This window comes from Colletotrichum jinshuiense, chromosome 1 (assembly GCF_051148585.1).
Source record: "Colletotrichum jinshuiense chromosome 1, complete sequence".
Classification (NCBI taxonomy): domain Eukaryota; kingdom Fungi; phylum Ascomycota; class Sordariomycetes; order Glomerellales; family Glomerellaceae; genus Colletotrichum; species Colletotrichum jinshuiense.
This window is the reverse complement of record NC_139302.1, coordinates 5185956-5209752: the sequence shown is the minus strand read 5'-3', so window position 1 is coordinate 5209752 and position 23797 is coordinate 5185956. Positions and strand designations below refer to the sequence as shown.

The following is a 23797-nucleotide window of genomic DNA, read 5'->3' as shown; positions in this document are numbered from 1 at the left end:
CTTGCCGCGGAGCCCCCTATCGAAGACGACTAGCACGTCCAATAGGTTGGCACATTGCCGGATTGATTGATTGATTCATGGCCGCCCCGAGAGCAAAGGCAATCATGAGGGGTGGCTCGCGCGGAGTGAGTTGGGAGCACGGTACCCCATGAGTGAGTATGTGAGTATGTGAGCGAGTGAGTGAGCGAGTGAGTGAGAGGGGAGTGCCAGAAAGACACAATACAGACAGACACTCAGAGTGGTATGGTGTGAACCCGCCGCCGTGAAAATCAAAAATCCTCTTGATGGACATGTGCCACCCCTCCAAGATTTCCCATCGCCCACCCCTGCTAGGAATCCTTGGCCTCCTGTTCTCTGAGGTGCGCAAGTCTCTGGGCCTGCATCAACCCCCCGTGCCCGCGCCAATGACCCCCATGCCGCCCTCACCTCACCTTACCTCACCTCACCCCTCTCCCGCAAAGGCGAAGAAGCTCTGCTGAGCTGTCCGCACCCTCGGCGCCTATCATTGCCTCTTCCCGCGACGGTTGCAGACCCTCTGTAGCTGTTAGCGCAGCCGGGTCGCATCACACGTGCCTCGACCAAGACGCGCGGTGGGCTTGTTTTTCGTCGTTATCAGTTGAGCCGAGCGAGTGATTGCGCGGTCCGCAGAGGTGAGGTGCGCGCATCAATCCCGAACTCTCAGTTGATGGGCCAGCTAGCTTGAGAAACACGGCCTTGATGGCATGAACTGTTCCTGGGCGTTAGTCAAGAGCTGGCTTTCGAGGACCCAGTAAAAAGTAATGCGCCCTCCGCTGTATTACAAACGCCCTTTTGAGGCAAAGAAAATCTCAGCGAAAAGCGCCTCCCGCCCCTCTGCCCTCTCCATTTCTCCGATCCCACGAACCCCCCCGAACGCGGCGGCGGCGATAGCCCTGTCGGGGAAAACCACTATGTAAAGGGGGGGAGGGGGGGAGGGAAGGGAAAGAAAAAAAAAGTTAGCCAAACCCAAGTGGACGGACGGGCATCCCAACTGTTCCATGCTTTCTCTCAACAAACACCTGGCGGGATCCGAACTAACACTGCGTATACGTTAGCCGTTCCGCTAATAGCGTAGGTCCGTTGACGACCCGTCGCCGGTGTCATCGAAGAAGAAGAAGGGGGGCGTGTTGGAGAGAGGATGATCCTGTTTAGGGTGTGAAAGACTCGGAGGGGTGCACGGGCGGCGGCGGCTAGGGACAGCTAGCACCAAACCTGTACCGGATGGGTGCTCCCTCTCACTCGATGACCATCTGTGCGAATCGCTGCCTCCGTAGGGCCGATTGAGATAACAGCATCAACCAGACTGCCAATTGTGATTTGTTCAACCATTCGTCATCTCGCCGCCTAGCTTGAGTTTTTCCTAAAGAAATTGCCATTTTCGCCTCCCACCTGTCTGTCTGTCTTGTCTCTCCTATTCTAGGCATTTCGCAAAAATAGAACAATCCCCTTTCACATTCACAACCCTCCCTCTCCCCTTGCTCCCGAACGCGCTCATCAACATCTAAGCTCGTTCTCACCCAAGAAACGCCATCCGTTCGACCAAAATCTGCCATGTGCCACGGTGCCATCCCGTGTGTCCGATCAACCGTTAACGGCAGATTGGCAGATTGGCAGAGCCAGAAACGCGCACACCCTTCTTTTCGCGGATTGGCGGGAAACTCAATCCGGACCAAATTGTCATCTTCGCATGACTCTCGCCAGCTATGCAGCGCCATGAAGGCTGCTGCCATGGGCCCCTCCCCCCCTGCTAGCTCCAGGGCCCGGGAGAACCTCGAGAGAACAATCAGGGCAGTCCCCTGGCTGGCTGGCTCACGGCCCTGGTGGCGCAGCCCGATCTGGCACTCCCATGCCCCCCGGGCCAAACATCCGAACCACGGAACCTGGTCAGAAATGTGCAACCCTCTGGGTGTGCGCCCTCCCAAACCACCGGTGCGGCGGCGGACCGGTCGACGTTGGCTGCAAGGCCGAATGACGTAGGGGGCAGAGCCCGTAGCATCCCCCCTCTCCCACCACTAACACCGGACGCCGGCGACCAGCCTGTTTTTGGTCGCTGCGTGGTTTCTATCTTGAGGTAATGGTTGACACGACACCACCCCAGCGATGACACGTTTGAGAGGCTCTGCTCTCCGTTTCTGACTGGCCCGTGGATCTTCAAACGCAATGACGACCGACCCTTTGCTCGATGATGCACAACGGCCCCCACTATCACATGAACGCCGTCGCCCTGGAATTGTCGTCCGACTTTGAGTTACCTTTCCTGACGCAAATCCTCCCCCCTCCCCTTTCTCTCCCTGCCAGATTGCTAGGCGATCCTGATTTGGCCAGGCGAGCGAGCGCTGCCCACGGTCGTCCTGCTCGTCTTCCATCACCATTCCGTACCTTACGGGCCAGCCACGGGTGTGATGGTACGCGCGTGTTGCTCGTATCGTCAGCCAATCTGCCCAGGCACGTGTTTCTATCCTGGGCGAGGCTGTGACGTCCGTTCACCAACTCCCCCCGTCGTCCCCTATCATAGCATCCATGCGGTATGTCGACCATCTTCATGTCACGCCTACGCTAGATTGCCAATCCCATTTTAACTCTATGCTATGTGTGTGTGTGTGCGTGTGTGTGTGTGTGCGAGCGCGCCATCCCGTGCCGCCCGGGACACCGGAGCCGGGAAGCGAACAACCACCGTGAACCAAACAAGCCGCCACCCCTCTCCTTGGATGGTTTCGGACGCCGTTCTAGACCGCGCAGCCGCGACGGGAGGAAGATGGGGGTGACCCCTCCTCCTGTCAGTCAGCGACCACACTTTCGGCATGCAAAGCACTTTATGAAATCCTTACATTTTCAGCCCGCATACCCCATCGCCGCGGCGGACGCTCCATCGCAGGTGGATACGTCGACCGTTCCAGCTTGTGTCTCGCTCGTCCGTGTGATGACAAAAAGGGTCCCCCTGTCGCCCATCGTCCCTCCTCTCGGGTTACCCAATGCGGAAGTCCCGAGCCTCGATCCAATTTTTTCCAGATATCCTCTCTCCAAGGTCGCAAGGACTCACGATCCAACAGATTCTCGCCGTTCTGCGCCATCACTGCCCTTCCCTTCTCTTGCTCGCACTCTCCCAGATCCCTCCCACATTAAAGTCGCCCCCGGGGCCCCGACTGCAACATCACTGCATGTCTTTGGCGGCCCCCCCCCTCTCTTCCCTTTAAGCTGGATCCGGTACGGACAACCGAGGAGATATGGAGTTTTCGTGAGTCAGATCCATCGCCAAGGGCACCCGCGCGCCGTAGCAGAGGGGAGAGAGGGGAGAGGGGGGGCAGGATCCGAAACTAATCACCATTTTCCCTTTTTGCCAAATTGGATTTTTCTAAATCTCTGGTATGCCTCATGATCGTGAAATGCAACCACGCGCCTTGCCCACGTTCCAGCCCAACCCCCCGCTCCATAAAATCAGGACCCCTCCAAGCCGACACACCCTGCCGCTCCTATCGGGGGGGCCCTGACCCATGATGTGCGCAAGGGGAAGGGAGAAAGAGCTCGCAGCTGTGGGGTTCTCTCTCTCTCTCTTTTTTCTTCTGCCCTTCCTTCTTAATTTTCCTTTCCCACGATAAGATTTCCCAAGAGCGACCCCCCTGCCGGGATTCTAGAACACACACAACGGGGAGGGGTGAAGGGGGGCGGGATCAAAAGTGAAGCAAAAGCCAAAAATAATGTGAGACTTTTCTTTCGTCTGGTCGACGGCCCTACCCCCACTCCCCTTGTCACGTTCATCGAAACGGAGGGCGGTATCGGGACCAGCCCGTGGTTTGTGATGACCAAACGAGGCGGGAGGTGGCAGCCCGGCCCAAAACAGAAACTTTGATTTGTTATTCACGTGCTGGCGATTGTGGCCGGGTGCCATGGAAGCTGCCCGAGATGCAGATGAGACGGCCGGCATTGGACGGACGGCCTGGCCAGAGCTCGGCGGGTGAAACGAGCGCCGCCCTTGGGCGACGTTAGAATTTTAAAAGGCGCTTCAGATACTGTGTGATGGATGAGAGAGACATGTGCCTCTCTGATAGGAAATGCTGTGAAAGAAGATAAGGAAAAAAAAATACTTCTGTTGACTCACGACGCTGCAGCGTCTTGTCGACTCGAGCATCGCGAGCAGCCCGCATACCGCGCGCGCGATTCAAGGCAGCGTCGCAACGGGACGCCGGCCACAAACAACACCAAAAACTTATTTTCATGCTCCCACGCCGACATCCCACTGTAATGCTGTCCGCCCGACGCGCGTTTTGTGTTTTCGCTTTCTGGAACCTGACGGTCCCGTGCCGGTGCCGTGCCGTCGAGGCTTGAATTTGTGAAACAGAGAGCCCCCGTAACACCTTCGGACGATGTATGCAAGGGGAGCCAGAGGTCTGCCTGTACGTGTACGGACTGCGGGAGAGTGAGGGCTCACGATGTGCCACGAAAAGTTGGGATCGTCGGATCGCCGGCGGTGTCTTAGTTCGGCGCACCATTCGTGACTGACGGGCTACCGTGATGGTCCGCTCGGATGCAACGCACATCCATTCGTGACCCCCACGCCCGCGGCAACTTACCACAAGCCCGGGACCCACCCTGGACTCCAAGTCCATGCTTGATTTTTGTTTTTTTTTCCCTCTCTTTATTTTCTCCTGCTATGGGAGTTCGTTGCCGTAGGGGTGTGAGCACGGAAGCCCCCTTGGATCACTGCAATTTGCCCGCTAATTTCCTTACCCAGTTGATACTCGAGCGTTAGCTCGGGCACACCGGTCTGGTGTGGTACCATGGGTGGCCCAAATGAAGCCATCGTGAAGTCGCAACTACAAGAGGCCACGGCAGACAAGCCCCCTGAGTCCCACGGACCACCAACTCCTCCCCCCCGAGACCACCTCGTCGGGTGAAAAAAATGACTAGTCATTTTGAGCTCCTCCATGCAAACATTCATCCTCTTTCGACGTTCGTGAACCCACACCCCTTTGACGTCGGGTTCGAGACTCTGCAATTTCCCCTCGCGGCCCAACGGGACATGGTCCCCTGCTCCGCTCGAACACCCCCTGAGGCCATGAGGCTTGTTCACGATACCTTGCCAGAAACTTTTGACAGAGCCGGCTCGGGGGGGAGGGGAGGGTCCCAAGGTTGTGGGTCTGGCCGGGGAACTCGCTCATTTCCCGGGCACCGCCCATCGAACATTCTCCCGTGTGATCGCCAACGACGGAGGCTACCCACCTACAAGCCGCCGGGTGCTACGGTAACGATGACAGTTTCCCGTCCATGGTTTGACTCTACCGTTTCCCTGGTTTGAGTCCGCTTGCCTTGGCAACGGCTGGCACGAGGTTTACGAGGGCTGTGGTCGGCTCGTACAATTCTACAATATCCTATGGTCTCGGTGCAACATTCTAAAAATACATTTCCAAGTTGATTTATTATGACGGTAGGCGGTGATGTTATTGTCTCTGAGACCGTTGCTCGCTTCCTTGCCAGGGGCAGCAGCCATACATCTGTGGCTGGTGTAGTGCTGACATGTCCTTTCATATTGGCCAACACACAGTTATGTGGCAAAAGACGCATGAAGCCAAGGACATTATACAGAAATGCCTTTTCGGTAAGGGTAGTCTGTCTCTGCTCTTCACTTTCACAAATGGGAGTATCTTGGGTCCATAGCTGAACAAGCTCAAGTGTGCTCGCCCATGTACGACCCATCTTTCGAGAGTCGTGATATACGTAGTTCCTTCATCGTACGGGCCAAATTGGGGAGGCAACTACATGTGCCAAAGCCCGCACGATGATTTGCCGCCAATCACAAAAAAAAAGAGTCACTGACCTATCGCCGAAAGCTGTGTGCAGCCAACTGCCAACCCAACGAACCATGAATCCACTTACGATAAACTTTAGAGAAATTATAACAACGAAGTGACGGAGATAGGTTCACCACATAGTATTAAGCTGTGCTTAGCTGTTTTTCCATGCTCCTCCAACGTATCTGCAGTTGCGCAATCCGTCCATCCGTGCTCTTGACCCTAGACATCAAGCATTCTGACTGCTGCACGCTTCTAAGTGCACTATCAAAGACTCGAGGTCTTGCTATACTCCCTTAATCTTCAGCTAACCCACGACTTCCACGGTATTTGAACACTGTAAATACATCATGTTTCGTCGCCTATTCTATCCTTGTGCCCCCGCCACCCCTCAACCAGCGGGCATCGTCTGTCTCCCCAAAGACACATATACGGGGCTCCAAGCCATCGAGGACCATGGCGCCAACAGCCAAAACTCCATCTACGTTTCCGGACGTGTGCGTTGCGTCGCCATCAGACAGCAGGACCAATTCTACGAAGCTCTGCAGCGACTGCTCGGCGACCAGATGAAAGACCATCGGGAGCTGGATGCCGAATACAACATGAAGATGCAGAATGCCGTGGCGCAACACGCGGATAATCTTAGGAGCCTCAACTTGAAGCCGAACCAAAACGGAAGCGTGTTGAGAGCGAAAAGGGTTGAAAAGAAATTCATACGCCGGCTTCGCTCGCTCCAAAAAGAGAAAGCCAGACAGATAGCCTGCCTCGACATCTGGTACGAGTGCCAGCCAGGTCGTTACGTACAGAAGTTCAGGAAAGAGTGGAATCAGACTGATTATTGCGATGGCTATCCGTTCTGGGCCGACGGGGACCATTCAACTGTGGTGTTATAATGCGGCATAATAGGACCGGGGATCTGTTTCCCTTTTACACAGAATATGTCATTGATATAGCATGTCACTTGTTATTAATAGAACCGCCAGCAGGTTCCATGAATCAACTAGGATATTCTCATGGTGTAGAAGTATCTACCTCCCAGGTAATGTTCATGTTATTGAAGTTTTGGACGAATTTCCATTCTGCATAAACGCGTACATTTGATAAGAAAATCCTAATCCAAGTGAATTGGTTTGTGAAGATGACTGTATAGGTAAGAGTACCTAATATTCGTCAGTTAAATATAATTATGATGTCTTTATTTACAATGATGGCCGGGTGGTCGGCTGGCAGTCTCTGTAACTATTGTACTGGTGATACAGATATAGCAGAAGCTAGCGATCAACCGCATTCATTGCTACCATCCCCAGAACCAAAAGAAAGGTTCTCATGGATTAGCAAACTTTTCTTAGGAACTGGGGCACAATTTAACCTATTTCCCCAGGATTCGGGTGCATATTGGCTCACAGTTCCTGGGGCATAGGGAATCAGGGCACATATCCGCTTCCTATTCGCAGCCCTGGGATTCGTATTAGCCAACAAGATCCAGGACTTAGGTACGGACATGATCAGCAGGAGTCCCCAGTATTTCCCAGGCGAGGTTCGTCATCAGCCAACCAACTGTTTCCAGGATTTGGCGTCATGGCCAACCAGCGCGTGCAATGGGCCGACCCGGCATGGCCAATTCTGCACACTCCGCGGCCTTGCATTGTTACAATGACACCACAAGGCCGATTTATGGCAGGCGTTGCGAGTAGGCGTGTAACAATCCCATAAGATGTGCATCAAGACATCTCGAACGTGATTCGATGGCGAGGAGAGTATGTGGGCGCCGGGAATTTGAAACCCAGCGAAATACCCATTCGCGGATGCATTGTCAACTCCGGGCGGGGTGATAGCACGGGTTTGCTGTTTCCGCTCTTTCTCATCGTTCCCACGTTGCATCTGCAGTGCCTTATTAAACCAGATTCTTCGAAACATCTAGTTTGTAGCGCCTGCCGCAATCTCACTCAATTCATTCAATCGTAACATGCAACATGGCCGAACAGCGGGCTGCTACAAAGTCTCCCTCGAGGTCTCCCCTCCCGTCTGCAGAGTCTGCGTCGCCGACCGGCGGCCGTTCGCCTGAGGTGATCATTGAGGCCCAAGACGAAGGGAGCGACGAAGGGGACGGTTACCATTCTGCCTCCGATACGAGTTCCAATGCCTCTACCTCACTATCGTCTACCGTCCGCGACTATAATTTCGAAAATAAGCGGCGCTATCATAAGTTCAAGGAGGGCCGGTATGCGTTCCCTAACGATGATGCTGAACAGGAACGGGAGGACATGAAGCATTCTATGGTTGTTACTCTATGCGGAGGAGCGCTACACAGCGCGCCGCTTGAAACCCCCCAAAAGGTCCTCGATATTGGTACTGGTACTGGGATCTGGGCTATCGACAGTAAGTTATGCTGTCATGTTGAAGCCCAAAGAACGCTAATTGAAACTCGTGGCTTCCACTAGTGGGCGATGAATATCCGGAAGCCGATGTCATCGGTATTGACCTGAGTCCCATTCAGCCTACATATGTGCCGCCAAATGTGTCATTTATAGTCGATGATGCTGAGGCGGAGTGGTTGTACCCGGACGATTCGGTCGACTATATCCACGTGCGGAATATGGGGGCTGCTATTAAAGACTGGACAAAACTCCTTGCGCAGGCATACAGGTGAGTTTCTCTTCTGTGCGGATCGTGAATAATGCGCTAACTGTCGTAGGGTTCTTAAGCCAGGTGGCTGGATCGAGCTCCAGGAGATGAAGTGGAACTTCAACTGTGACGACGGCACAATGCGCCCCGATTACGCTTTGACGAAGATGATGAAGCTCGTCTGGGAGGGCCTCGCCACGTTTGGCATTGAGGCGGACGTGGCGGACACCAATCCCCAACGCCTCAAAGACGCCGGCTTCCTGAACCAAGTCCACGATATTCAGAAAGTCCCTGTTGGCGAATGGCCAAGAAGACAGGAGCTGAGAAAAATCGGGGCCTACTGCAAGGCCGTCCTCTACGATGGCATACATGCGGTCACCATTGGCCCCCTTACTAGAGGTTTGGGATGGACCGCTGAAGAAGTTGAGGTCTTCTTGATTGATGTGCGAAAGGATCTGACAAACACGTCCATCCACTCGTACGTGTTTTACCACTCTCTTGCGGGCCAGAAGCCTCTGGAATAGTCCATCGAGGGGATGCGGAAAGAAAATGAATTGAGTAGTACATGCGCTACTAATACGTATAATTTTTGCTACGCAAGTGATCATAGCTGTTTAGTCTGTTTACCGTATTGAGTTGCTTGACTGCCTCATATAATACCTGGGTTGTGGCAGGGTACATCTTGACCATCATCAGAGTAGTTCAGGCTAGCGTATTGAAGTACCAAAAACAGGGCCCGGATTGCTCAATACACAACGGCAGCACATGCGTCCATCATCTGTGGAATTGAGTTTGACAAGGTAATGGTCATACTCCCAGAAACAGAACCTAGGTCCTATCTCTGACTTTCCTGTAACTATCTTTACTGGTTGTGGTGGCCATTTGACCAAAATGCTCTTTTCCCGAGCCGAAACACAAAAGTTTGACGTTCTCAGGTCAAAATGCAGGGCATCTACAAATGCTAGCTTGCATATCTCACAGCGCGAGAAACTATGGAGACCAAAGCTCCAGTCAAATATTGAACCAAACGCGGGGGTGTTGAAGACTACAAAAGCATGGCCAAGCACATTTTACAAAAGCGACAGATGCATGGTTGAAAATAGTAAATAATGAGCTACATAATCCTAGAAACTTTCAGACGCTAATTCCATCAATGCTCCTTGACCTCGTAATTTTTCTTAGCATAAAAGAACCACAGGGACAGCGTCAAAATCGCAATGGCGACGAGAACAGCGGAAGCGTAGTTCATCTCGTCCGCAACGGCGGGCAAGTAATACGGGAAGCAGTAGAAGATGAGAGCGACGGCCGACCACGCGAGCATGATGATGTTCGCCACAAAGCCCAGCCTGGGGTACCAGAAGGGGCCGTGCTGGAAGTTGGAGCGCCCCTGCATCAGAGCCAGGACGACCGGGATGCTGTAGCTGATGTACTGAAGCAGCAGCCCGGTGGAGATGAGGGAGTTGAAGGCGAGCTCGGAGCCGAGGTAGAGACATCCGAAGATCGCGGTGCCCGAGGCCGAGAACACCAGGGACCACGTCGGAGTGTGCAGCGGGGCCGGCGAGATCTTGCTCAGGTAGCGATGGAGAGGGAACCCAGCCTCTCGGCTGATGGTCCAGGCAAGGCGAGACTGCCACGTCTGGATGGACCAGACGGCGCCAATGGTGGTGATCATCACGGGGACCCACAGGCCGACTGCGGCGGCTTTGCTGTCCGTGATGCGGTAGAACAGAGCCAGGGCCGAGTTGTCGTCCGCCCCGTCAATGACAGGGACGTTGATGAGCACCGATGTGACGACGAGGAGGCCGGAAGTCAAGCCGACCACGATCGTCCAGATCAGCGCCTTCGGAATGTCGGTGCTGGGAGAGGGCATCTCCTCCGCCAGATGGGTGGCCACGTCAAGGCACGAGAAGCTCCAGTTGGCTCCGTTCATTCCAATGATGAAGGCGATGCCCTTTTGCCAGCCAGAGATATTCACCGACGTGACAAAGAAGTCCTTTGCGGAAGCGTGCTCATCCGACATGGCGAAGAGTGTTATAAATATGACAACGATGGTGGTGCAGCTGAAGAGCAGCATGATCTTGGAGACCTTTGGCAGTGCTCGCTCGAAGCTGGCGCCAAGGACTGTCAAAATGTTGAGCAGCTGGAAACCGACAAAGCCCATCCACCGCTTGTAGACAAAGTTGGGGTCCAGGAGCGTGATGATGGCGCAGATGCCGACGGGCACGGAAAGGCACGCCGATGCGCCGGTGGCAACGGCGGCCAGCCAGCTGATGACCGCCGTGATGTAGGAGAGGAAGCGGCGGGACTTTGGCGGGGCGAGCCGGTGGACCCATATGTACTGGCCGCCGGGGTGCGGCATGGCCGAGGCGAACTCGGCAAGGGTCGTGGCGGTCGCGAGGCCGACGAGGGCCATCACCAGGAACCCCCAGAAGAACAAGGGCGAGCCGCCCATGGGCAGGGTGCTCCCGAGGACCAGCAGCAGGCCGATTGCGGTGTTCGTCGTTCCATAGCCGATGCCGAGGGCGGACAAGGTTGTAAAGGGCTTCAGGTGCTGCACGGTAATATCTTGTGTGACCAAGCTGTGCCCGGCGGCTTCGTCGGCCGTCTTTTCGGGCATGACGGCGATCTTCTTATTTGTTGCTGACGATGAGGTCCGCTCGAGCGAGGATTGCTGATCCATTCCGGCGGCGTCGACGTGATCCACGCCGAATGTGGTGTTTAAGTCAAGTGGAGTATGGAATTATGGCGCTGGCGAGTTGAAGATGGGGTCAGAAAGAGTCTCCTCGGCGCCCAAGGTGGAGTACCAAGACCGATGTTAAATATATGCAAACTGGTCGCACTCCCTTGTCTCAATATGCGTCCCTGCGCTCCCGACGACGATGGACGCGCTGATTGAGTGGTCGAATTGGTCAGTGGGCGGTGATAAGCTGCGAGTGCTATCTGCCGCGACCCCAGGGAGAATGAGATAACGACGAGCCTTTAGGTGCACGACGGCCGAGGATAAGCACATGGCGCGCTATCGCTTCGCGTTTCGCACACACTTGCCGGATGCGGCAAGCCAGACCGGCCCCAACTCCATCTCCGCACCCCGCATCCCGACTTCCCCACGCCCCCGAGTGTCGGCCAGGAGGCCCCGGCACCGGCGGGCGTAGCTGGATCGCGAGGAGCAGGATAAGCGCCAGCGCCAACGGACCTGGCCGATGAGACCCGTTGTTCTTTTGAAAATAAATGTCCTTGTGAATGCGAGCCCGCCGTCTTGACCAAGTCCCAGGCTCACTGCCCGTAATACTCCAGGACAGCGCACTGCTTCTCATCAACGCCGTTCATTTGCCACGGCGGAACTGTCGAAACAATAAAAGATGGGTGCAAGCGGAAATTTTGACCGCGACAGCGAGCCCAAGAGCAGTCAGAGTGATGAGCTGTCATCTTATCTCAGTAAGTCGCGCGCACTCACGTCCCCGGCCAACCCGCTAAAGCCCGCCCCCTTCAAAGACCCTGCCATGGCCAGGTTTCTTCTGGACGTCTCAAAGGCCATCTCGCAAGACCCGGGCCTGCCCCGACCGAACCCGACCGTGTCCTCGTGGCAGGTCCCCGAGCACCCGCTGGCGTCGGTCCAGTCCCCCGCGCTCCCGGAGCTGACCGACTACGCGGTGATCGGGTCCGGCATCACGGGCTGCAGCGTCACCAAGACGCTGCTGGAGCACCGGGCCTCCGGGGACGCCCACGTCACGGTCCTCGAGGCCCGGACTCTGGTGAGCGGCGCGACGGGCCGCAACGGCGGGCACCTCGTGACGGCGTCCGGCCACACGTACGCCTCGCTGGCCGCGCAGCACGGCGTCGAGGCCGCGAAGCAAATCACCCGCTTCAGCATCCTCAACATCGAGCACATTATGAAAATGGTCAGGGGCATGGACCGGGAGCTGCAGGACGAGTGCCAGATCCGCGACGTCCTCAAGGTCATGGCCGTCAGGGGCGAGGAGGCCTGGGCCGCTGCGAAGGGCTCGGTGCTGGACTTCCAGAGGGCAGTGCCGGAATACGCCACCTACCACCGGATTATTGAAAAGAGTGACGTCCCAGAAGTATGTACATGCCACAACGCATCTCCCGCAGCGCCGTGTCGGGTATCGCTAACTTTCACCCCCAAAGAGATGGAATATCAAGAACGCCTCGGGCGCCATTGAGCACGAGGCAGGTGCCATCTGGCCCTACCGCCTGCTGACAGGCATCTACGAGCGTCTGCTAAAAGAACACCCGACCCGCCTCGCGATCGAGGCAAACACGCCGGTCCTGCAGGTGAAGTACTCGCCGACCGACAACCAGCAACACCCCTACGTGATCACAACGCCGCGCGGCACCATCCGCGCGAGGAAGGTCTTCCACTGCACCAACGCGCACGCATCGCACCTGCTCCCGCGCCTGGCGGGCCGCATCTACCCGTTCCGCGGCACCATGTCCGTCCAGAAGCCGGGGCCGGCGCTGCCGAACATGGGCGCCGCGCGGTCGTGGAGCCTGGCCCACGAAGCGGACCTGGACGCCGCGACGGGCCTCTACGTGACGGGGCTGTACTACCTCCAGCAGAACGCGCTGACGGGGAGGATATGGATCGGCAACGAGACGGCGCGCATGAGGGACATCCTGACCTCGGACGACACGTACGTGCCCGACGAGGCGCGGCAGGCTCTGCGGACGGTGCTGCCGGGGCTGTTTCTCGAGGGCTGGGGCGCGGAGACGGGCGCGGAGGTCGAGGCCATCTGGTCCGGCATCCAGGGCCACACCGCGGACGGCCTGCCGGTCGTCGGGCGCGTCGGCGAGGCCGTCGCCGGGGAGGCCGCCGGGGACGGGCAGTGGATGGCGGCCGGGTTCAACGGGTACGGCATGGACAAGTGCTGGCTGACGGGCGAGGCCCTGGTCAAGATGATGTTCGGCGAGGACGTCAGCGGGTGGTTCCCCCAGGCGTACCTCGTCACCGAGAAGCGGCTGCGGGGGGGGCTCACGGCCGACAAGACGCTGCTCAAGTTTGCCAAGATTGCGCTTCCGGAAGGCGCCAAGGCATCAAAGTTGTAGAATTCAGGGGATGGCCAATGCTTTTCCAGGCGGATATAATAGAGAGATGGTGAGGAATAGATTTCTGCTAGGTTTGAAGAAGTAAACCCTGGCGCATGCATGACGTAATTACGAAGGCTATCTATCTATCCCATCATCGTCCCCAGGTTCTTCTCGTACGCGACGTCCAGCCAGTAGACGTCCTCCTTCCCGGCGTCCAGGGCCGCCCACGTGTGGTCGATCAGCTCGGAGATGACGCGGCTCTTGCGGAGGGGCAGGATGTGCGTGTAGGCCTCGAGGCGGGAGCGCACGAACTTGCGGGCGCGCACGATCTCGATGGACGCCGGGTCGATGGCCACGGCGGCGGGGCCGGCGGCGGGCGCGGCGCGCAGGTGCTGGGCGTCCCGCCGCAGCTCGCTCGAGATGGCGACCATGATGAAGGGCTGGGCGCTGCGGGTGCGCGACTCGAAGGGGATCTCGCGCAGGGTGCCGAGGATGTTCATGGCGAGCTTGGTCAGCCAGGCCTGGCGCTCGCGCGGCGTGGGCGGCCGCTCGGCCGGCAGCGGGCGGAGCAGGGCTTCGCGGTCCCAGGGCGCGTAGCGCTCGCTGAGCAGGTCCGGGAACACGCGGTACAGCTGCAGGAGCCCCGTGCGGCGGTAGGCCTCGTCGATGAGCTCAAGGTGGCGGAGCGGCGTCTTGGGGTCGCCCGGGTCCCGGACCCGCGACGGGTCGGGCGGGCGGTGCGCCAGGAGGACGCGCTCGAGCCGGCGGGCCTCGCGCAGCGCGGCGCGGAAGACGTCGAGGTCGTTCTCGGTCAGGAACTTGACGGCCGACATGTGCTTGCGGTACTGGAAGATCAGCACGCCCGTGTCGGTGAGGATCCGGACCGTGTCGTGGGATATGCCCGAGTACGGGTGGGGCTCGATGGACTTTGTGGGGTCGGCCGGGCCGACCGAGACGCCCCGGCGGTAGTCGCCCAGGTCCCGGCTGTCGGTGAGGTAGGCGAGCAACATGGCCCAGTAGTCCATGGTGTCGCTGAAGAAGGACAGGCTCTCGTCCCTGCCCGTCTCGGCCGCGATGTCCTCCAGCATGCTGCAGCTCGCCCTGAACACGTCGGTGGCGAGGTTCTGGGGGCTGAGCCAGCTCGACGTGTGGCCCAGGAGCGTCGAGGCCAGCAGCATCGCCCGCTTGTGCGTCGACGGCGGCGGGCGCCCGTGTATGAGCTCGAGCGCCCGGCTGTGCTCGCTGCGGGCGACCGGCAGCAGGTGCGGGAAGTCTTCGGACAGGCAGGCCGCCGCCATGCTCTGTATCGTGTGGTAGAGGGCCCCGGAGGACTGCCACATGGTCTCCACGATGTTGCGCATCACGTTGGACTTGCTGTCCCAGGCGCAGTAGAGCGTGATGACCTCGCGGAAGAAGTACTCCGACAGCGCCGTCGGTAAGTGAGAGATCTGCCGCGGGGCTTCCCCAAACATCTCTGCTTGGCGTGGTTGAGCTGGCGCAAGAGCGCACAGCCCATTCTGAGCGGCCTGGGTTAGATGGTGATGAGCTTGCTCGGCGTCTTCTGCCGAGCCTGTTGCACGCGCGTTCTCGTCGTCCCACGTCGGTAACCGGTGACCCTTGGCCTGTTCGTCGGCATTGGACGAGGAAGCGGCGCTGGGGCTTTCAACCGTCCAGGCCGAACCGACAAAGGACGCCTCCCAGGGGGGAGCGGCGGCGGATACTGGCAGGGCGCAAGTAATGACATCGAAATCGGGCAGTGCCGGGGGCATGGAAAAGTCCCACTGACCGGGGAAGCCGAGCCAAGAGTCGAACTGCGGGCCGTCGGCCGGAAACTGGTGCATCTCGGCGGCGGTGGCGGCGCCCGCATCGGCGCATGGGTTCCGCTGGGGACTTGCACGGCTGCTGCTGCTGCGCTGCTGCCGCGACGGGCTCTGGCCCGCCTCCTTGGCGGCGGCGGCCCCGTCGGCGCGGACCTGGTGCTTCCGCGACCACCGGACGTTGAGCGCGTACCCCGGGCACTGGATCCCGCGCTCTTCGCACCGGGCGCACGAGGGCTTCCTCTCGTCGCATTTGGTCTAACGACGGGGGGTGGAGTGAGCGGGTATACCCCAAGAGCCCCAGGGATCCGGACGGGACTGACCTTTTTGGCTTTGCATCTGAGGCACCCGCCTCGGGATTTGGAGTGCATGGCTCTGGGCGAGGCTTGCATTTTTGACGGCCTCGGTGACGTTGGAATATCTGGCCCAAACCGGTGTTATTCGTGGTGAAGCATCGAGACTCAAGTAACGGCTCTCTTCATGCGGGCTGGACGTGTTAAGTGGAGCAGATGTGCCGGCTGTCCGAGGGGCGGGCGGGCGAGATAAGGTCATGGGTTCGCGGTAGATACGTTATCGCAACGAAGCTCGACTCCGAATGCTCGAGGTTTGTCATGTCACTTTTGGCCTATCACTAATATGCCGTAGTCGGGTCGTATTTCCCCGCATACGCAGGGTACGTTGGCCCCGGCGGGCCCAATCATGCGGCGGCGAGGGATCGAAGACGGCGGCGCTCCAGAAGACGTCGACCGAAAGGGGGAGACCCCGAATACTGGTCTGGATGCGATATCGCATCATCTGTCTCTCGAAGCGGATAGCGCCTCGGTGCAGACTTGTGTCATCTAGTAGAGTCACACGGCCGCGTGTGCCAATCGTGGCCATCTAATCAGAGCGGTTTAATCCGAGTGCTTCATTTGCTTCATTAACCTGTGGTAATAATCTGGGGTAATAAGGAGATTGACAGCTCCCTAGCGTGCGAGTTTCGACACAATACGTAACAAGACGTTCTAACCCTTCCATGCAGATTAAACGCGGAAAAAAAAGGAAAACAAACTGAAAAAAAAAATTGTAAAAAAAATGACGACTAAACGTCTCGACCGGCGACGCAATATCACAGTAGACCAACTCCCCCGAGCCAGCATCACCTCCCGTCCCCGGGTTCAGCATGAGGCTCGCGGACCATGGTAAACAGCCGTATCGCATCGCCGTCGTCGTCGCAAATCATCTCCTTTTCAAACTTGAAGCCCCAGCGGCCGTAAATGGCCATGTTGGGCACGGCCTTGCTGGACTCGAGGTAGCACTTTGCGTCCTCGGCGTCGGCCTGGTCCGTGACGGCCTTCATCATCTTGGCGCCGACGCCCTTGCCCTGCGCCTCGGGGAGGACGACCATGATGTTGAGGAAGTAGTAGCCGCGCGGGTCGGTCCAGAGCTCCTGCTGGGCCTTCGCCTGCGCGTCTTTCCAGATGTAGTATCTCTATCAAAGGGTGTCAGCACGGCTGCGCTCAAAAAAAGCCAAAATGGTGTCTCTCAGGGTGCTTCCCACTCGAGACACGGTCCGGCGACCCCGTACCTTGACGTTCAGCCCTCCCCGGCCGTACCAGAGGTTGTAGTTGACCTGGCCGAGCCAGAGCCGCCAGCCCTCGAGCCAGTCGGTCCAGGTCGGCGGCGCGCCGGCGGGCTGGGGCCGCAGCCACATGGCTACGCCCAGCACCTTGTTGCTGCCCTCCTCCTTTGCGACGTGGAAGATGCCGTTGCGCATGCCCCATCGCATGCGCAGCGCGAGGGACTCGTAGTTCCGCTGCGGGTTGAACTGTCGGGGGTTAACCGTGTGAGCCGGCCATGCGCCAGAGAGCAGGCATAAAGGGAATGCTTGGACGGGCTGCGACTGTGAGTTGTGGCTTACCTTGGACTGGTCGTAAACCCAGACATTGTACGGGTCGCCGCTGAAGGCCTGCCTGCAGCGCCCAAGGTGTTAGAGTTGGTGAATGAAACTGGATAGTGCGTATAAAGTAGAAACATATATAAATGAAATTGAAGCAAGACTGAAAAAAAGAAAGAAAAAATCGGAATTTTGTTTTAGTAGAGAAACACCCCGCGCCGGGCATCACTCACTGTACGGCTTTTACTGCCCCTGGAATGTCTGATTCGGTGAGGTTTGTGACGCGGATCGCCATGACTTTGACGGGGAGAAAAAAAAAGAAACTGGAAACAAATTGCCGATGCTGCAGAGCTTCCGTCTCTCAATTGACCTTGACTCGGGCGTCGATCTCGTGACGCTGGAGTTGCGTTCTCTGCTCGGGGTATTTGAAGGGGACACGCGATCTGCGATCTACACGCGGCGGGGGCGGGCAGGCCACGGTGCGTGGGTGCGTGGTACTGCACCTGTCTCGTCCCGGAGCGGGAAAGGGCCTGCGGGGTATCCCGTAGCGTAGATTATCTGGAGAGAGGGATGGAGATAAGATCGCATAGACCTGCCGCGAAGGGTTAAGCGGCGCCGAGGCGAGTGAAATGACTCCTCGCCCAAAAGAAAAGCAAGCCCCCAACGGTTCAACGATTGACCGAGCGAGCTAAGAGATTAAGTGAGTGAGGGGGGCTGCTTGCTATCTTATCGTCCGTACCACGGTCGCGAAGCTCTTTCGGCCGGCCAATTGAGCCCTTGAAGCGGACAGCAAAATCGATCCTGGGAATCTGAGTTTTGATGTCAATCCGATCATGCGAACTCTTTTTTTCAGCTATGACGTGGTGTGGGGAAGCTTCACGCCTGGCCACCGCGGTCACTCAAGAGCACGCCGATGCCGGCCAGGAGGATGAGGTGAGATTCGGAGCGGCTTCGAATGAAGCACGCGACACGACATACAATTGAGTCGAGTTTTTTATTTTATGTTATCAAACTCGGGTATTCTCTTTAATTATGATTAGTCTAGTGTAATATGCTCATTTCGCCCGTTTTCCTCTTTGTTTTACATCAAGTCCACCAGGAACCGCAAGGTGGACGAAAAAAATAAAATAAATAAACATAAAGCGAGGCTTACGCCCCCTTCATATGAGATCTCATCAACGTCAATATTTCGCCGCGCTATGCCGCCAATTCTGCTTTTCTGGTGGCTCGCGAACCGACCGCACCAAACTTCCGAGAAGGAAGAAGAAGACCAAAAAAACGAAAAAACCTAAAGACCCGCTCACTGGTCCTTCTTGTCCTTCTGGGGGATGGGGTTGCCCTCGTCGTCGACGAGCCCCTTGGCGCGCATGACCTTGAGGGCGTCGTGGAGGGGGTCCAGCTCGGGCTGGGGCGCGCGGTGGGAGTCGAAGTAGCTGTCGGCCCAGGTGAAGTACTGGCCGTAGTTGACGGTGAAGTACATGTGGTGGAGGGTGTGGTGGGCGGGGCTGTTGATGTACTTCTCGAGCCAGTGGCCGGTGATCATGTCGCCGTCGTGGATGAGAATGGTCCAGATCTGGACGAGGATGAAGAGGCAGAGGTAGAGGTACTTCTGCACGGGGCAGATGAAGACGAAGACACTGGCGAGGGCGTTAGAACACGGGCGAGGAGAACACGGGGACCGATCGGGTCAATTGGCCCCCCGGTTGGGCAGGTGGTGAGTACTCACTGGTAAGGGAGGGACTGGACGTAACCATCAAGAGGGTGGAAGGCGAGCGCAGCCCACGGGGTAGGCACTTTTAGAATGTCAGTTTTCGGCTCATTGGGTATGTATATTGTTTGAATCGATTCAGACAAGGAAGAACAATTACAAGGTTAAAAATAAAAGAATTAAAAAGGACAAAACAAGAAAAGAAAAGAAAAAACACTGTCGAGAGCGACGTACCAATCCATTTGTGGTGGGGCTTGTGAATGTACTTGTAGATGGCGGGATGGTGCTCGATGCGGTGAATCCAGTAGATGGCGATGTCGTTCCAGATCATGAACAGCAGGGCCGAGACGAGCATCCAGGGCCAGCCGTAGTCGTCGACCCTCGCGTACAGCAGGCTCTTGCCGCGCACCTCGGCGAGGAAGAAGGGCAGGGTGAGGATGTCGATGAAGGGCACGGCCTTCATGGAGGAGATGATCTCCTGGCGGACCTGGTTCTTGAGGAAGCGCGGGTGGTACTCGAGGCGGCGGTCAAAGATGAAGTAGTAGGACAGGGCGCTGAAGACCCAGTAGAGCAGCGAGGCGCCGACCTGGGTGATGACGAGGAGCGAGATGCACTGGCGGAGGATCTTGTCGCGCGGCCAGGCCGAGCCGTACGAGAGCGGCGACAGCGCGGCCGAGGGGTGGTCCCATTGCGACGAGGACGCCGTCACGTTGGTTGCCAGCAGCGACGGCGGCGCGGGGACGAAGTAGGCGTAAGCCTTGTCCAGGATGAGGGGATCGAGGATCTCGAGGGCGACGTCCATGGCGGGCAGCAGTTGTGGTGGTGTGCAATGAGTGTGGGAGGGGGAGACAGAGAGCTTAGCTAGCTAGAGCTGGAGCTGGAGCTTATCGCAACTTGGGCACGCATTCAATCCGTAGATGTTCCGACGAAGTTGCGCTCGCAGCTCAGGGGCAAACGCAAGAGGACATTTCTGCCAGAATCGGGTCTTTCCCCGTTTTCCCTGTTCATTAGTAACCTTTTTTTATTTTTATTTATTTCATTCTATTTTACTTGGGGTGACGAGAAAAAAAAATAAGGGGACCCGCAGGGGGGGAGCAGCGATGCGCTAGGCCCAATCGGTAGCTTAAACCGGGTCGCACCGCACGATCCCGCCATTCACAGCGTGTGTTTCCGTCCGACAGGGGGCCACTTGGGTGCGACTAATCTCTGCTCCCAATTTCACGCTCTGCGCAGCACACCACTACCCACCGCAGCACAGCAATACACCACACCACCTCGCCCACCTTATTGCGTACTACACTACAGTAGGTACCTAGTCTAGTGTACATGGTGCAGCGAGTGTGCGTGCGTGCGTCCAGTGTGCGTGCGTGCGTCCAGTGGGCGGTGTCCCGTCCCGTCTAGTGCCTGGCCCAGCGTGCCTGTCAGCACCAACCAGTGTGTGTGTGTGTGTTGTGCGTATTCGTATACCCAGTGAGTACTCCTTACGGTGAGCGCGGTGTGGCCGCCCAATTGTTGGGTTTGGGGGCTCCGGTGGCTGTCGGGCGAGTCGGAGTCCGTGCGCCACCCGAAGACGGAGTTACGACGGGCGGATCTCTCGGGAACTCGAGATTCCAGTCGAACCATTTTGTCGTGTCGCCACGGGATGAGCAGCGCATCCCCGTCCTCGCCCTCGCCTCGCATTCTGCTTCGGTTCCGCCTTTCTGGCTGTCGCCCAAATGTCCGAACCGGCTTTTGCCTTCGTCATCGTCGTGAGGTGCCGCTTCGCTTGACAACGGCTCATTTTGATTAATCCCTCAACCTCGACACATGCTACACATGCAACACATGCGCTCCGCGACTTGTTTGCATGCACGCACTTGGCCAACTTGAAATCGTGAAAACGGCTGCACATCCATCGTGTAGATCCCACAATGAATTAAGCTCCGGCCGACAACAGAGCCTCAACTGCATTCCCCGAGCAGGCAGGGGTCCGGTGCAGTAGGCAGGCAGAGTGGGCAGCTATACAACAATGTTTCACGTCACTTGTTTGAGAGTGAAACCGAGTTGGTTGGCCCGGCCTGGTTGGGCATGCTATGTGCAGAAACGGCGAAGAATATGGATACATGGTCTATCAACATCACAAGCAAGCCAGCGCCGAATAATAGATTGGATCGTCCAGGGTTGTTTGCCCGTTGGCTCGAGCGCTGGGCCAAGGCCAAGGACAGATGAATCAGGGTTCCTGCATCGAGACCAATCAAAACATAGCAGCAGTGTGTGCTCCTCCACTGTCAAAGACATGTGCAACTTACACTACATAGTCAGTTGTTCTCAAGCAACAAGTTGGAGTTGCCATCTGACTGACCATTTTGACTTGAACACAACACTCAAAGCCACGCCCACCCGAGCCACCTTCCACCTTCCACCTTCCTCCTTCGTGTGGCGGGTTGCGCTTATGTAACCAACTCGCCTAAGCAGGCATGCTCGATCCAGCCCGCGCAAGTGGGCCGGGTAAGCAACAGCGGACTGCCTGCTGCCTGCCTGCCAGCCTACCTAATGAATACTTCCTATAACAGAAGTCCATTCGAGATGGCAACCTTTTCTCCGCATTTTCTCATGTCAACCCACCCCTCCAAGCGTTTCTTGGCTGCCTCCGGGAACAAACTAACTCAACGATCCAGGCTCTCCCGGCCGGACCGCACTCTTCGGACGCCTCCCGGGCCTAGTTGCATAATATTTTCTTTTCCGGCTAGCGCCATCTACAGCAAGAGCTCCGTTTCGTGTGCCGGGCGGCCAAAAGAGCCCATGTCGTGATGCCGAATACAGGCAAACCCAGTCCCAACTGCCACCTCTGCCGTCAGAGGCGGGTCAAGGTGAGGAGACGAACATAGCTCCCCCCCGGCCGGTGCGCCCTTCTTCATTTTCCCTGACGCTGACGCGGGGACCCCGAAAAAAAGTGCGACCTCGGCCGGCCGCAGTGCCAGAGATGCATCAAGTACGGGGTCCCGTGCCCCGGCTATCGCGATGACCAGGACCTCCGGTTCCAGCACGCCGACTCGGCGTCCTTTGGCCGGCGGAGACGGGAGAAGCAGCGGCCCCAGGGTACCCCCGACTCGGACTCTTCCGAGTTGATTGTATTCACCCCGGAGTCGACCGCCTCGCCCCTCTCGCCCCCCTCATCCCGGTATTCGAGCCGCTCGTCGTCCCCCACACCGCCTCTGCTGAAGACGGTCCGTCAGCACTGGACGACCGAATCGGTGCCGCTCGTGCTCGGTATCTACTCCCACCTGGACTTCCTCCCCGGCCTGTTCAAGGGCGTTGGCCCGAACCACTGCCTAGTCCTCACCGGGCATATCTTCACCCGCGCCTACATCATCAACCGCTACAGGCCCGAGACCGACTACAAGGAACTTTCCAGCTTCGTCGGCAAGGCCCTGTCGTCCGTCTCGACCGCTCTCCAAAACCCAAAGAGGTATATGTCGGACGCGACCATCGTTGCCGTGTGGCTGCTGGGGAACTATGAGGTGAGTAAATTGTGTCCTTCTGGTTTCCCCCTTTTTTTACTTCTTCTTTTCTTTAATCTTTCTTGTAATTTAATTTTAAACCTTTGATCCCTATCGTATCTGGAACGGCCTGTCGGCTTCCCTTGAACCGCACTAAGACAATCGACAGCTGCTCATGGGCGGGTTTGAGAGGCGGTCCTTCGTAGCCCGCCAAGAAAGACGGACGGTCCCTGACGCGCCCTGGCACATCCATAGCAATGGCCTCCTGAGCCTTTTGCGCGCGAGGGGCGACCGCCAGCTGTACGACCGGTCCGGCCGCCAGATCTTTTGGACCATGCACAGCATCATTGTAAGTAAACAACAACCCCCCCACCCCCCCCCCCCCCCCCCCCGCCGAGGACAGGCCAAAGTCTTATAGGAGGGCCTCGCTGATACGGACGGGCGTGCCAGCAAATCCAGAACACCATCACCAACTCGCCGTGCCCGCCCGAGTTCGATCACTGGGTGGATATCCTGGAGCGAACGCCGCAGCGCGGCGAGGCCCTGCTCCTCCGGACGGGGCGCTACATATCGTCGGCGTCCTTGCTGCTGTCGCGGCTGATGCCCATCGCGCGGCAGGGCGACACGGGGCGGGCGTGCGCCGAGTACGGCGACATCACGGCGGCGTGCGACGCCGCGGAGCTCGCCATGCTCGAGTGGGCGCGCGGCGCGCCTGAGTACCGGACCGAGGCGGGCCCCGTCTACGGCTACTTCTGGAACACGTGGAGGAGCGCGCGCATCAAACTGCACTACATGATGATCCTCCTGGCCAACGTTGTCGAGCACGCGCCAGACTGCCCGTTCGAGCCCGCGGTGCTGGAGCGGCGGCGCGGGCTGTCGACAGGCATCATCGCCGCCACGGCGCGGGACATTGTGGACAGCATACCGCGGTCGCTCGGCGGCAAGATGCCTGACCAGGACCCGCACTCGCCGGCGACCTTCTTCGACGCGGCACGGCTAGTTTGGCCGCTTAGCCATCTCTACGTCATCCCGGTCTCGCCCAGAGACCTGAGGATTGTCGCACGGGACACGCTCTTGCGCATAGCAAGGGAGAGGGGCATCCTGACGGCTCTGAAGCCGCGCGCCGGAGGCCTTCAGTTCCCAGCGGAGGCCTTGAAGGGCATCCCCGTCGACAACCTGGACGGGCTGGAGGGGGATCTGCCCAATTTTGCGAGCGAGACTGGGGCCCACAGCCCCGGGGGACGTTGATCAACGGGAACAAAGCCCATGGCTCGGGGTTGGCCATCTTACGCAGGGTGGGTCCCCTCAATGCCCAATTTTGATGATGTTCATTATGAAGGACCAATGTGAGCGGGCAAAGGACACGAGCGGATCATCCATGGGGGTCTAACTAAGCATTCGCCCAGGCATGCGCAGCGCGGGGTGGATGGTGGTGCGGTGCG

General features: G+C 57.8%; 8 protein-coding genes across 8 annotated transcripts; 4 read left to right on the top strand and 4 right to left on the bottom strand.

The window, feature by feature from the left end:
* Positions 1-6154: 6154 nt before the first annotated feature.
* EsH8_I_001356 (uncharacterized protein) lies at positions 6155-6697 on the top strand (the record flags this gene model as incomplete). The annotated part of the gene is made up of 1 exon (XM_083268769.1): positions 6155-6697. The coding sequence occupies one exon, from the start codon at positions 6155-6157 to the stop codon at positions 6695-6697; it is 543 nt and encodes a 180-aa protein (XP_083119207.1).
* Positions 6698-7777: 1080 nt separating this feature from the next.
* Positions 7778-8953, top strand: EsH8_I_001355 (class I SAM-dependent methyltransferase; the record flags this gene model as incomplete). Its single annotated transcript, XM_083268768.1, has 3 exons — positions 7778-8183; positions 8246-8450; positions 8500-8953. 3 exons carry the CDS (start codon positions 7778-7780, stop codon positions 8951-8953), a joined length of 1065 nt encoding a protein of 354 aa, XP_083119206.1.
* A 626-nt stretch (positions 8954-9579) lies between these two features.
* Positions 9580-11109, bottom strand: EsH8_I_001354 (amino acid/polyamine transporter I; the record flags this gene model as incomplete). Its single annotated transcript, XM_083268767.1, has 1 exon — positions 9580-11109. One exon carries the CDS (start codon positions 11107-11109, stop codon positions 9580-9582), a length of 1530 nt encoding a protein of 509 aa, XP_083119205.1.
* A 679-nt stretch (positions 11110-11788) lies between these two features.
* Positions 11789-13493, top strand: EsH8_I_001353 (FAD dependent oxidoreductase-domain-containing protein; the record flags this gene model as incomplete). The annotated part of the gene is made up of 3 exons (XM_083268766.1): positions 11789-11864; positions 11922-12508; positions 12576-13493. 3 exons carry the CDS (start codon positions 11789-11791, stop codon positions 13491-13493), a joined length of 1581 nt encoding a protein of 526 aa, XP_083119204.1.
* A 125-nt stretch (positions 13494-13618) lies between these two features.
* Positions 13619-15684, bottom strand: EsH8_I_001352 (transcription factor domain-containing protein; the record flags this gene model as incomplete). Its single annotated transcript, XM_083268765.1, has 2 exons — positions 13619-15550; positions 15616-15684. 2 exons carry the CDS (start codon positions 15682-15684, stop codon positions 13619-13621), a joined length of 2001 nt encoding a protein of 666 aa, XP_083119203.1.
* A 746-nt stretch (positions 15685-16430) lies between these two features.
* EsH8_I_001351 (acyl-CoA N-acyltransferase) lies at positions 16431-17463 on the bottom strand (the record flags this gene model as incomplete). Its single annotated transcript, XM_083268764.1, has 4 exons — positions 16431-16763; positions 16860-17099; positions 17193-17244; positions 17402-17463. The coding sequence occupies 4 exons, from the start codon at positions 17461-17463 to the stop codon at positions 16431-16433; spliced, it is 687 nt and encodes a 228-aa protein (XP_083119202.1).
* A 66-nt stretch (positions 17464-17529) lies between these two features.
* On the bottom strand, positions 17530-19678 carry EsH8_I_001350 (sterol desaturase family protein; the record flags this gene model as incomplete). The annotated part of the gene is made up of 5 exons (XM_083268763.1): positions 17530-17618; positions 17908-17969; positions 18473-18805; positions 18895-18961; positions 19111-19678. The coding sequence occupies 5 exons, from the start codon at positions 19676-19678 to the stop codon at positions 17530-17532; spliced, it is 1119 nt and encodes a 372-aa protein (XP_083119201.1).
* Positions 19679-21151: 1473 nt separating this feature from the next.
* On the top strand, positions 21152-23603 carry EsH8_I_001349 (Zn(II)2Cys6 transcription factor domain-containing protein; the record flags this gene model as incomplete). The annotated part of the gene is made up of 4 exons (XM_083268762.1): positions 21152-21172; positions 21810-22376; positions 22525-22704; positions 22806-23603. 4 exons carry the CDS (start codon positions 21152-21154, stop codon positions 23601-23603), a joined length of 1566 nt encoding a protein of 521 aa, XP_083119200.1.
* Between the last annotated feature and the right edge of the window lie 194 nt (positions 23604-23797).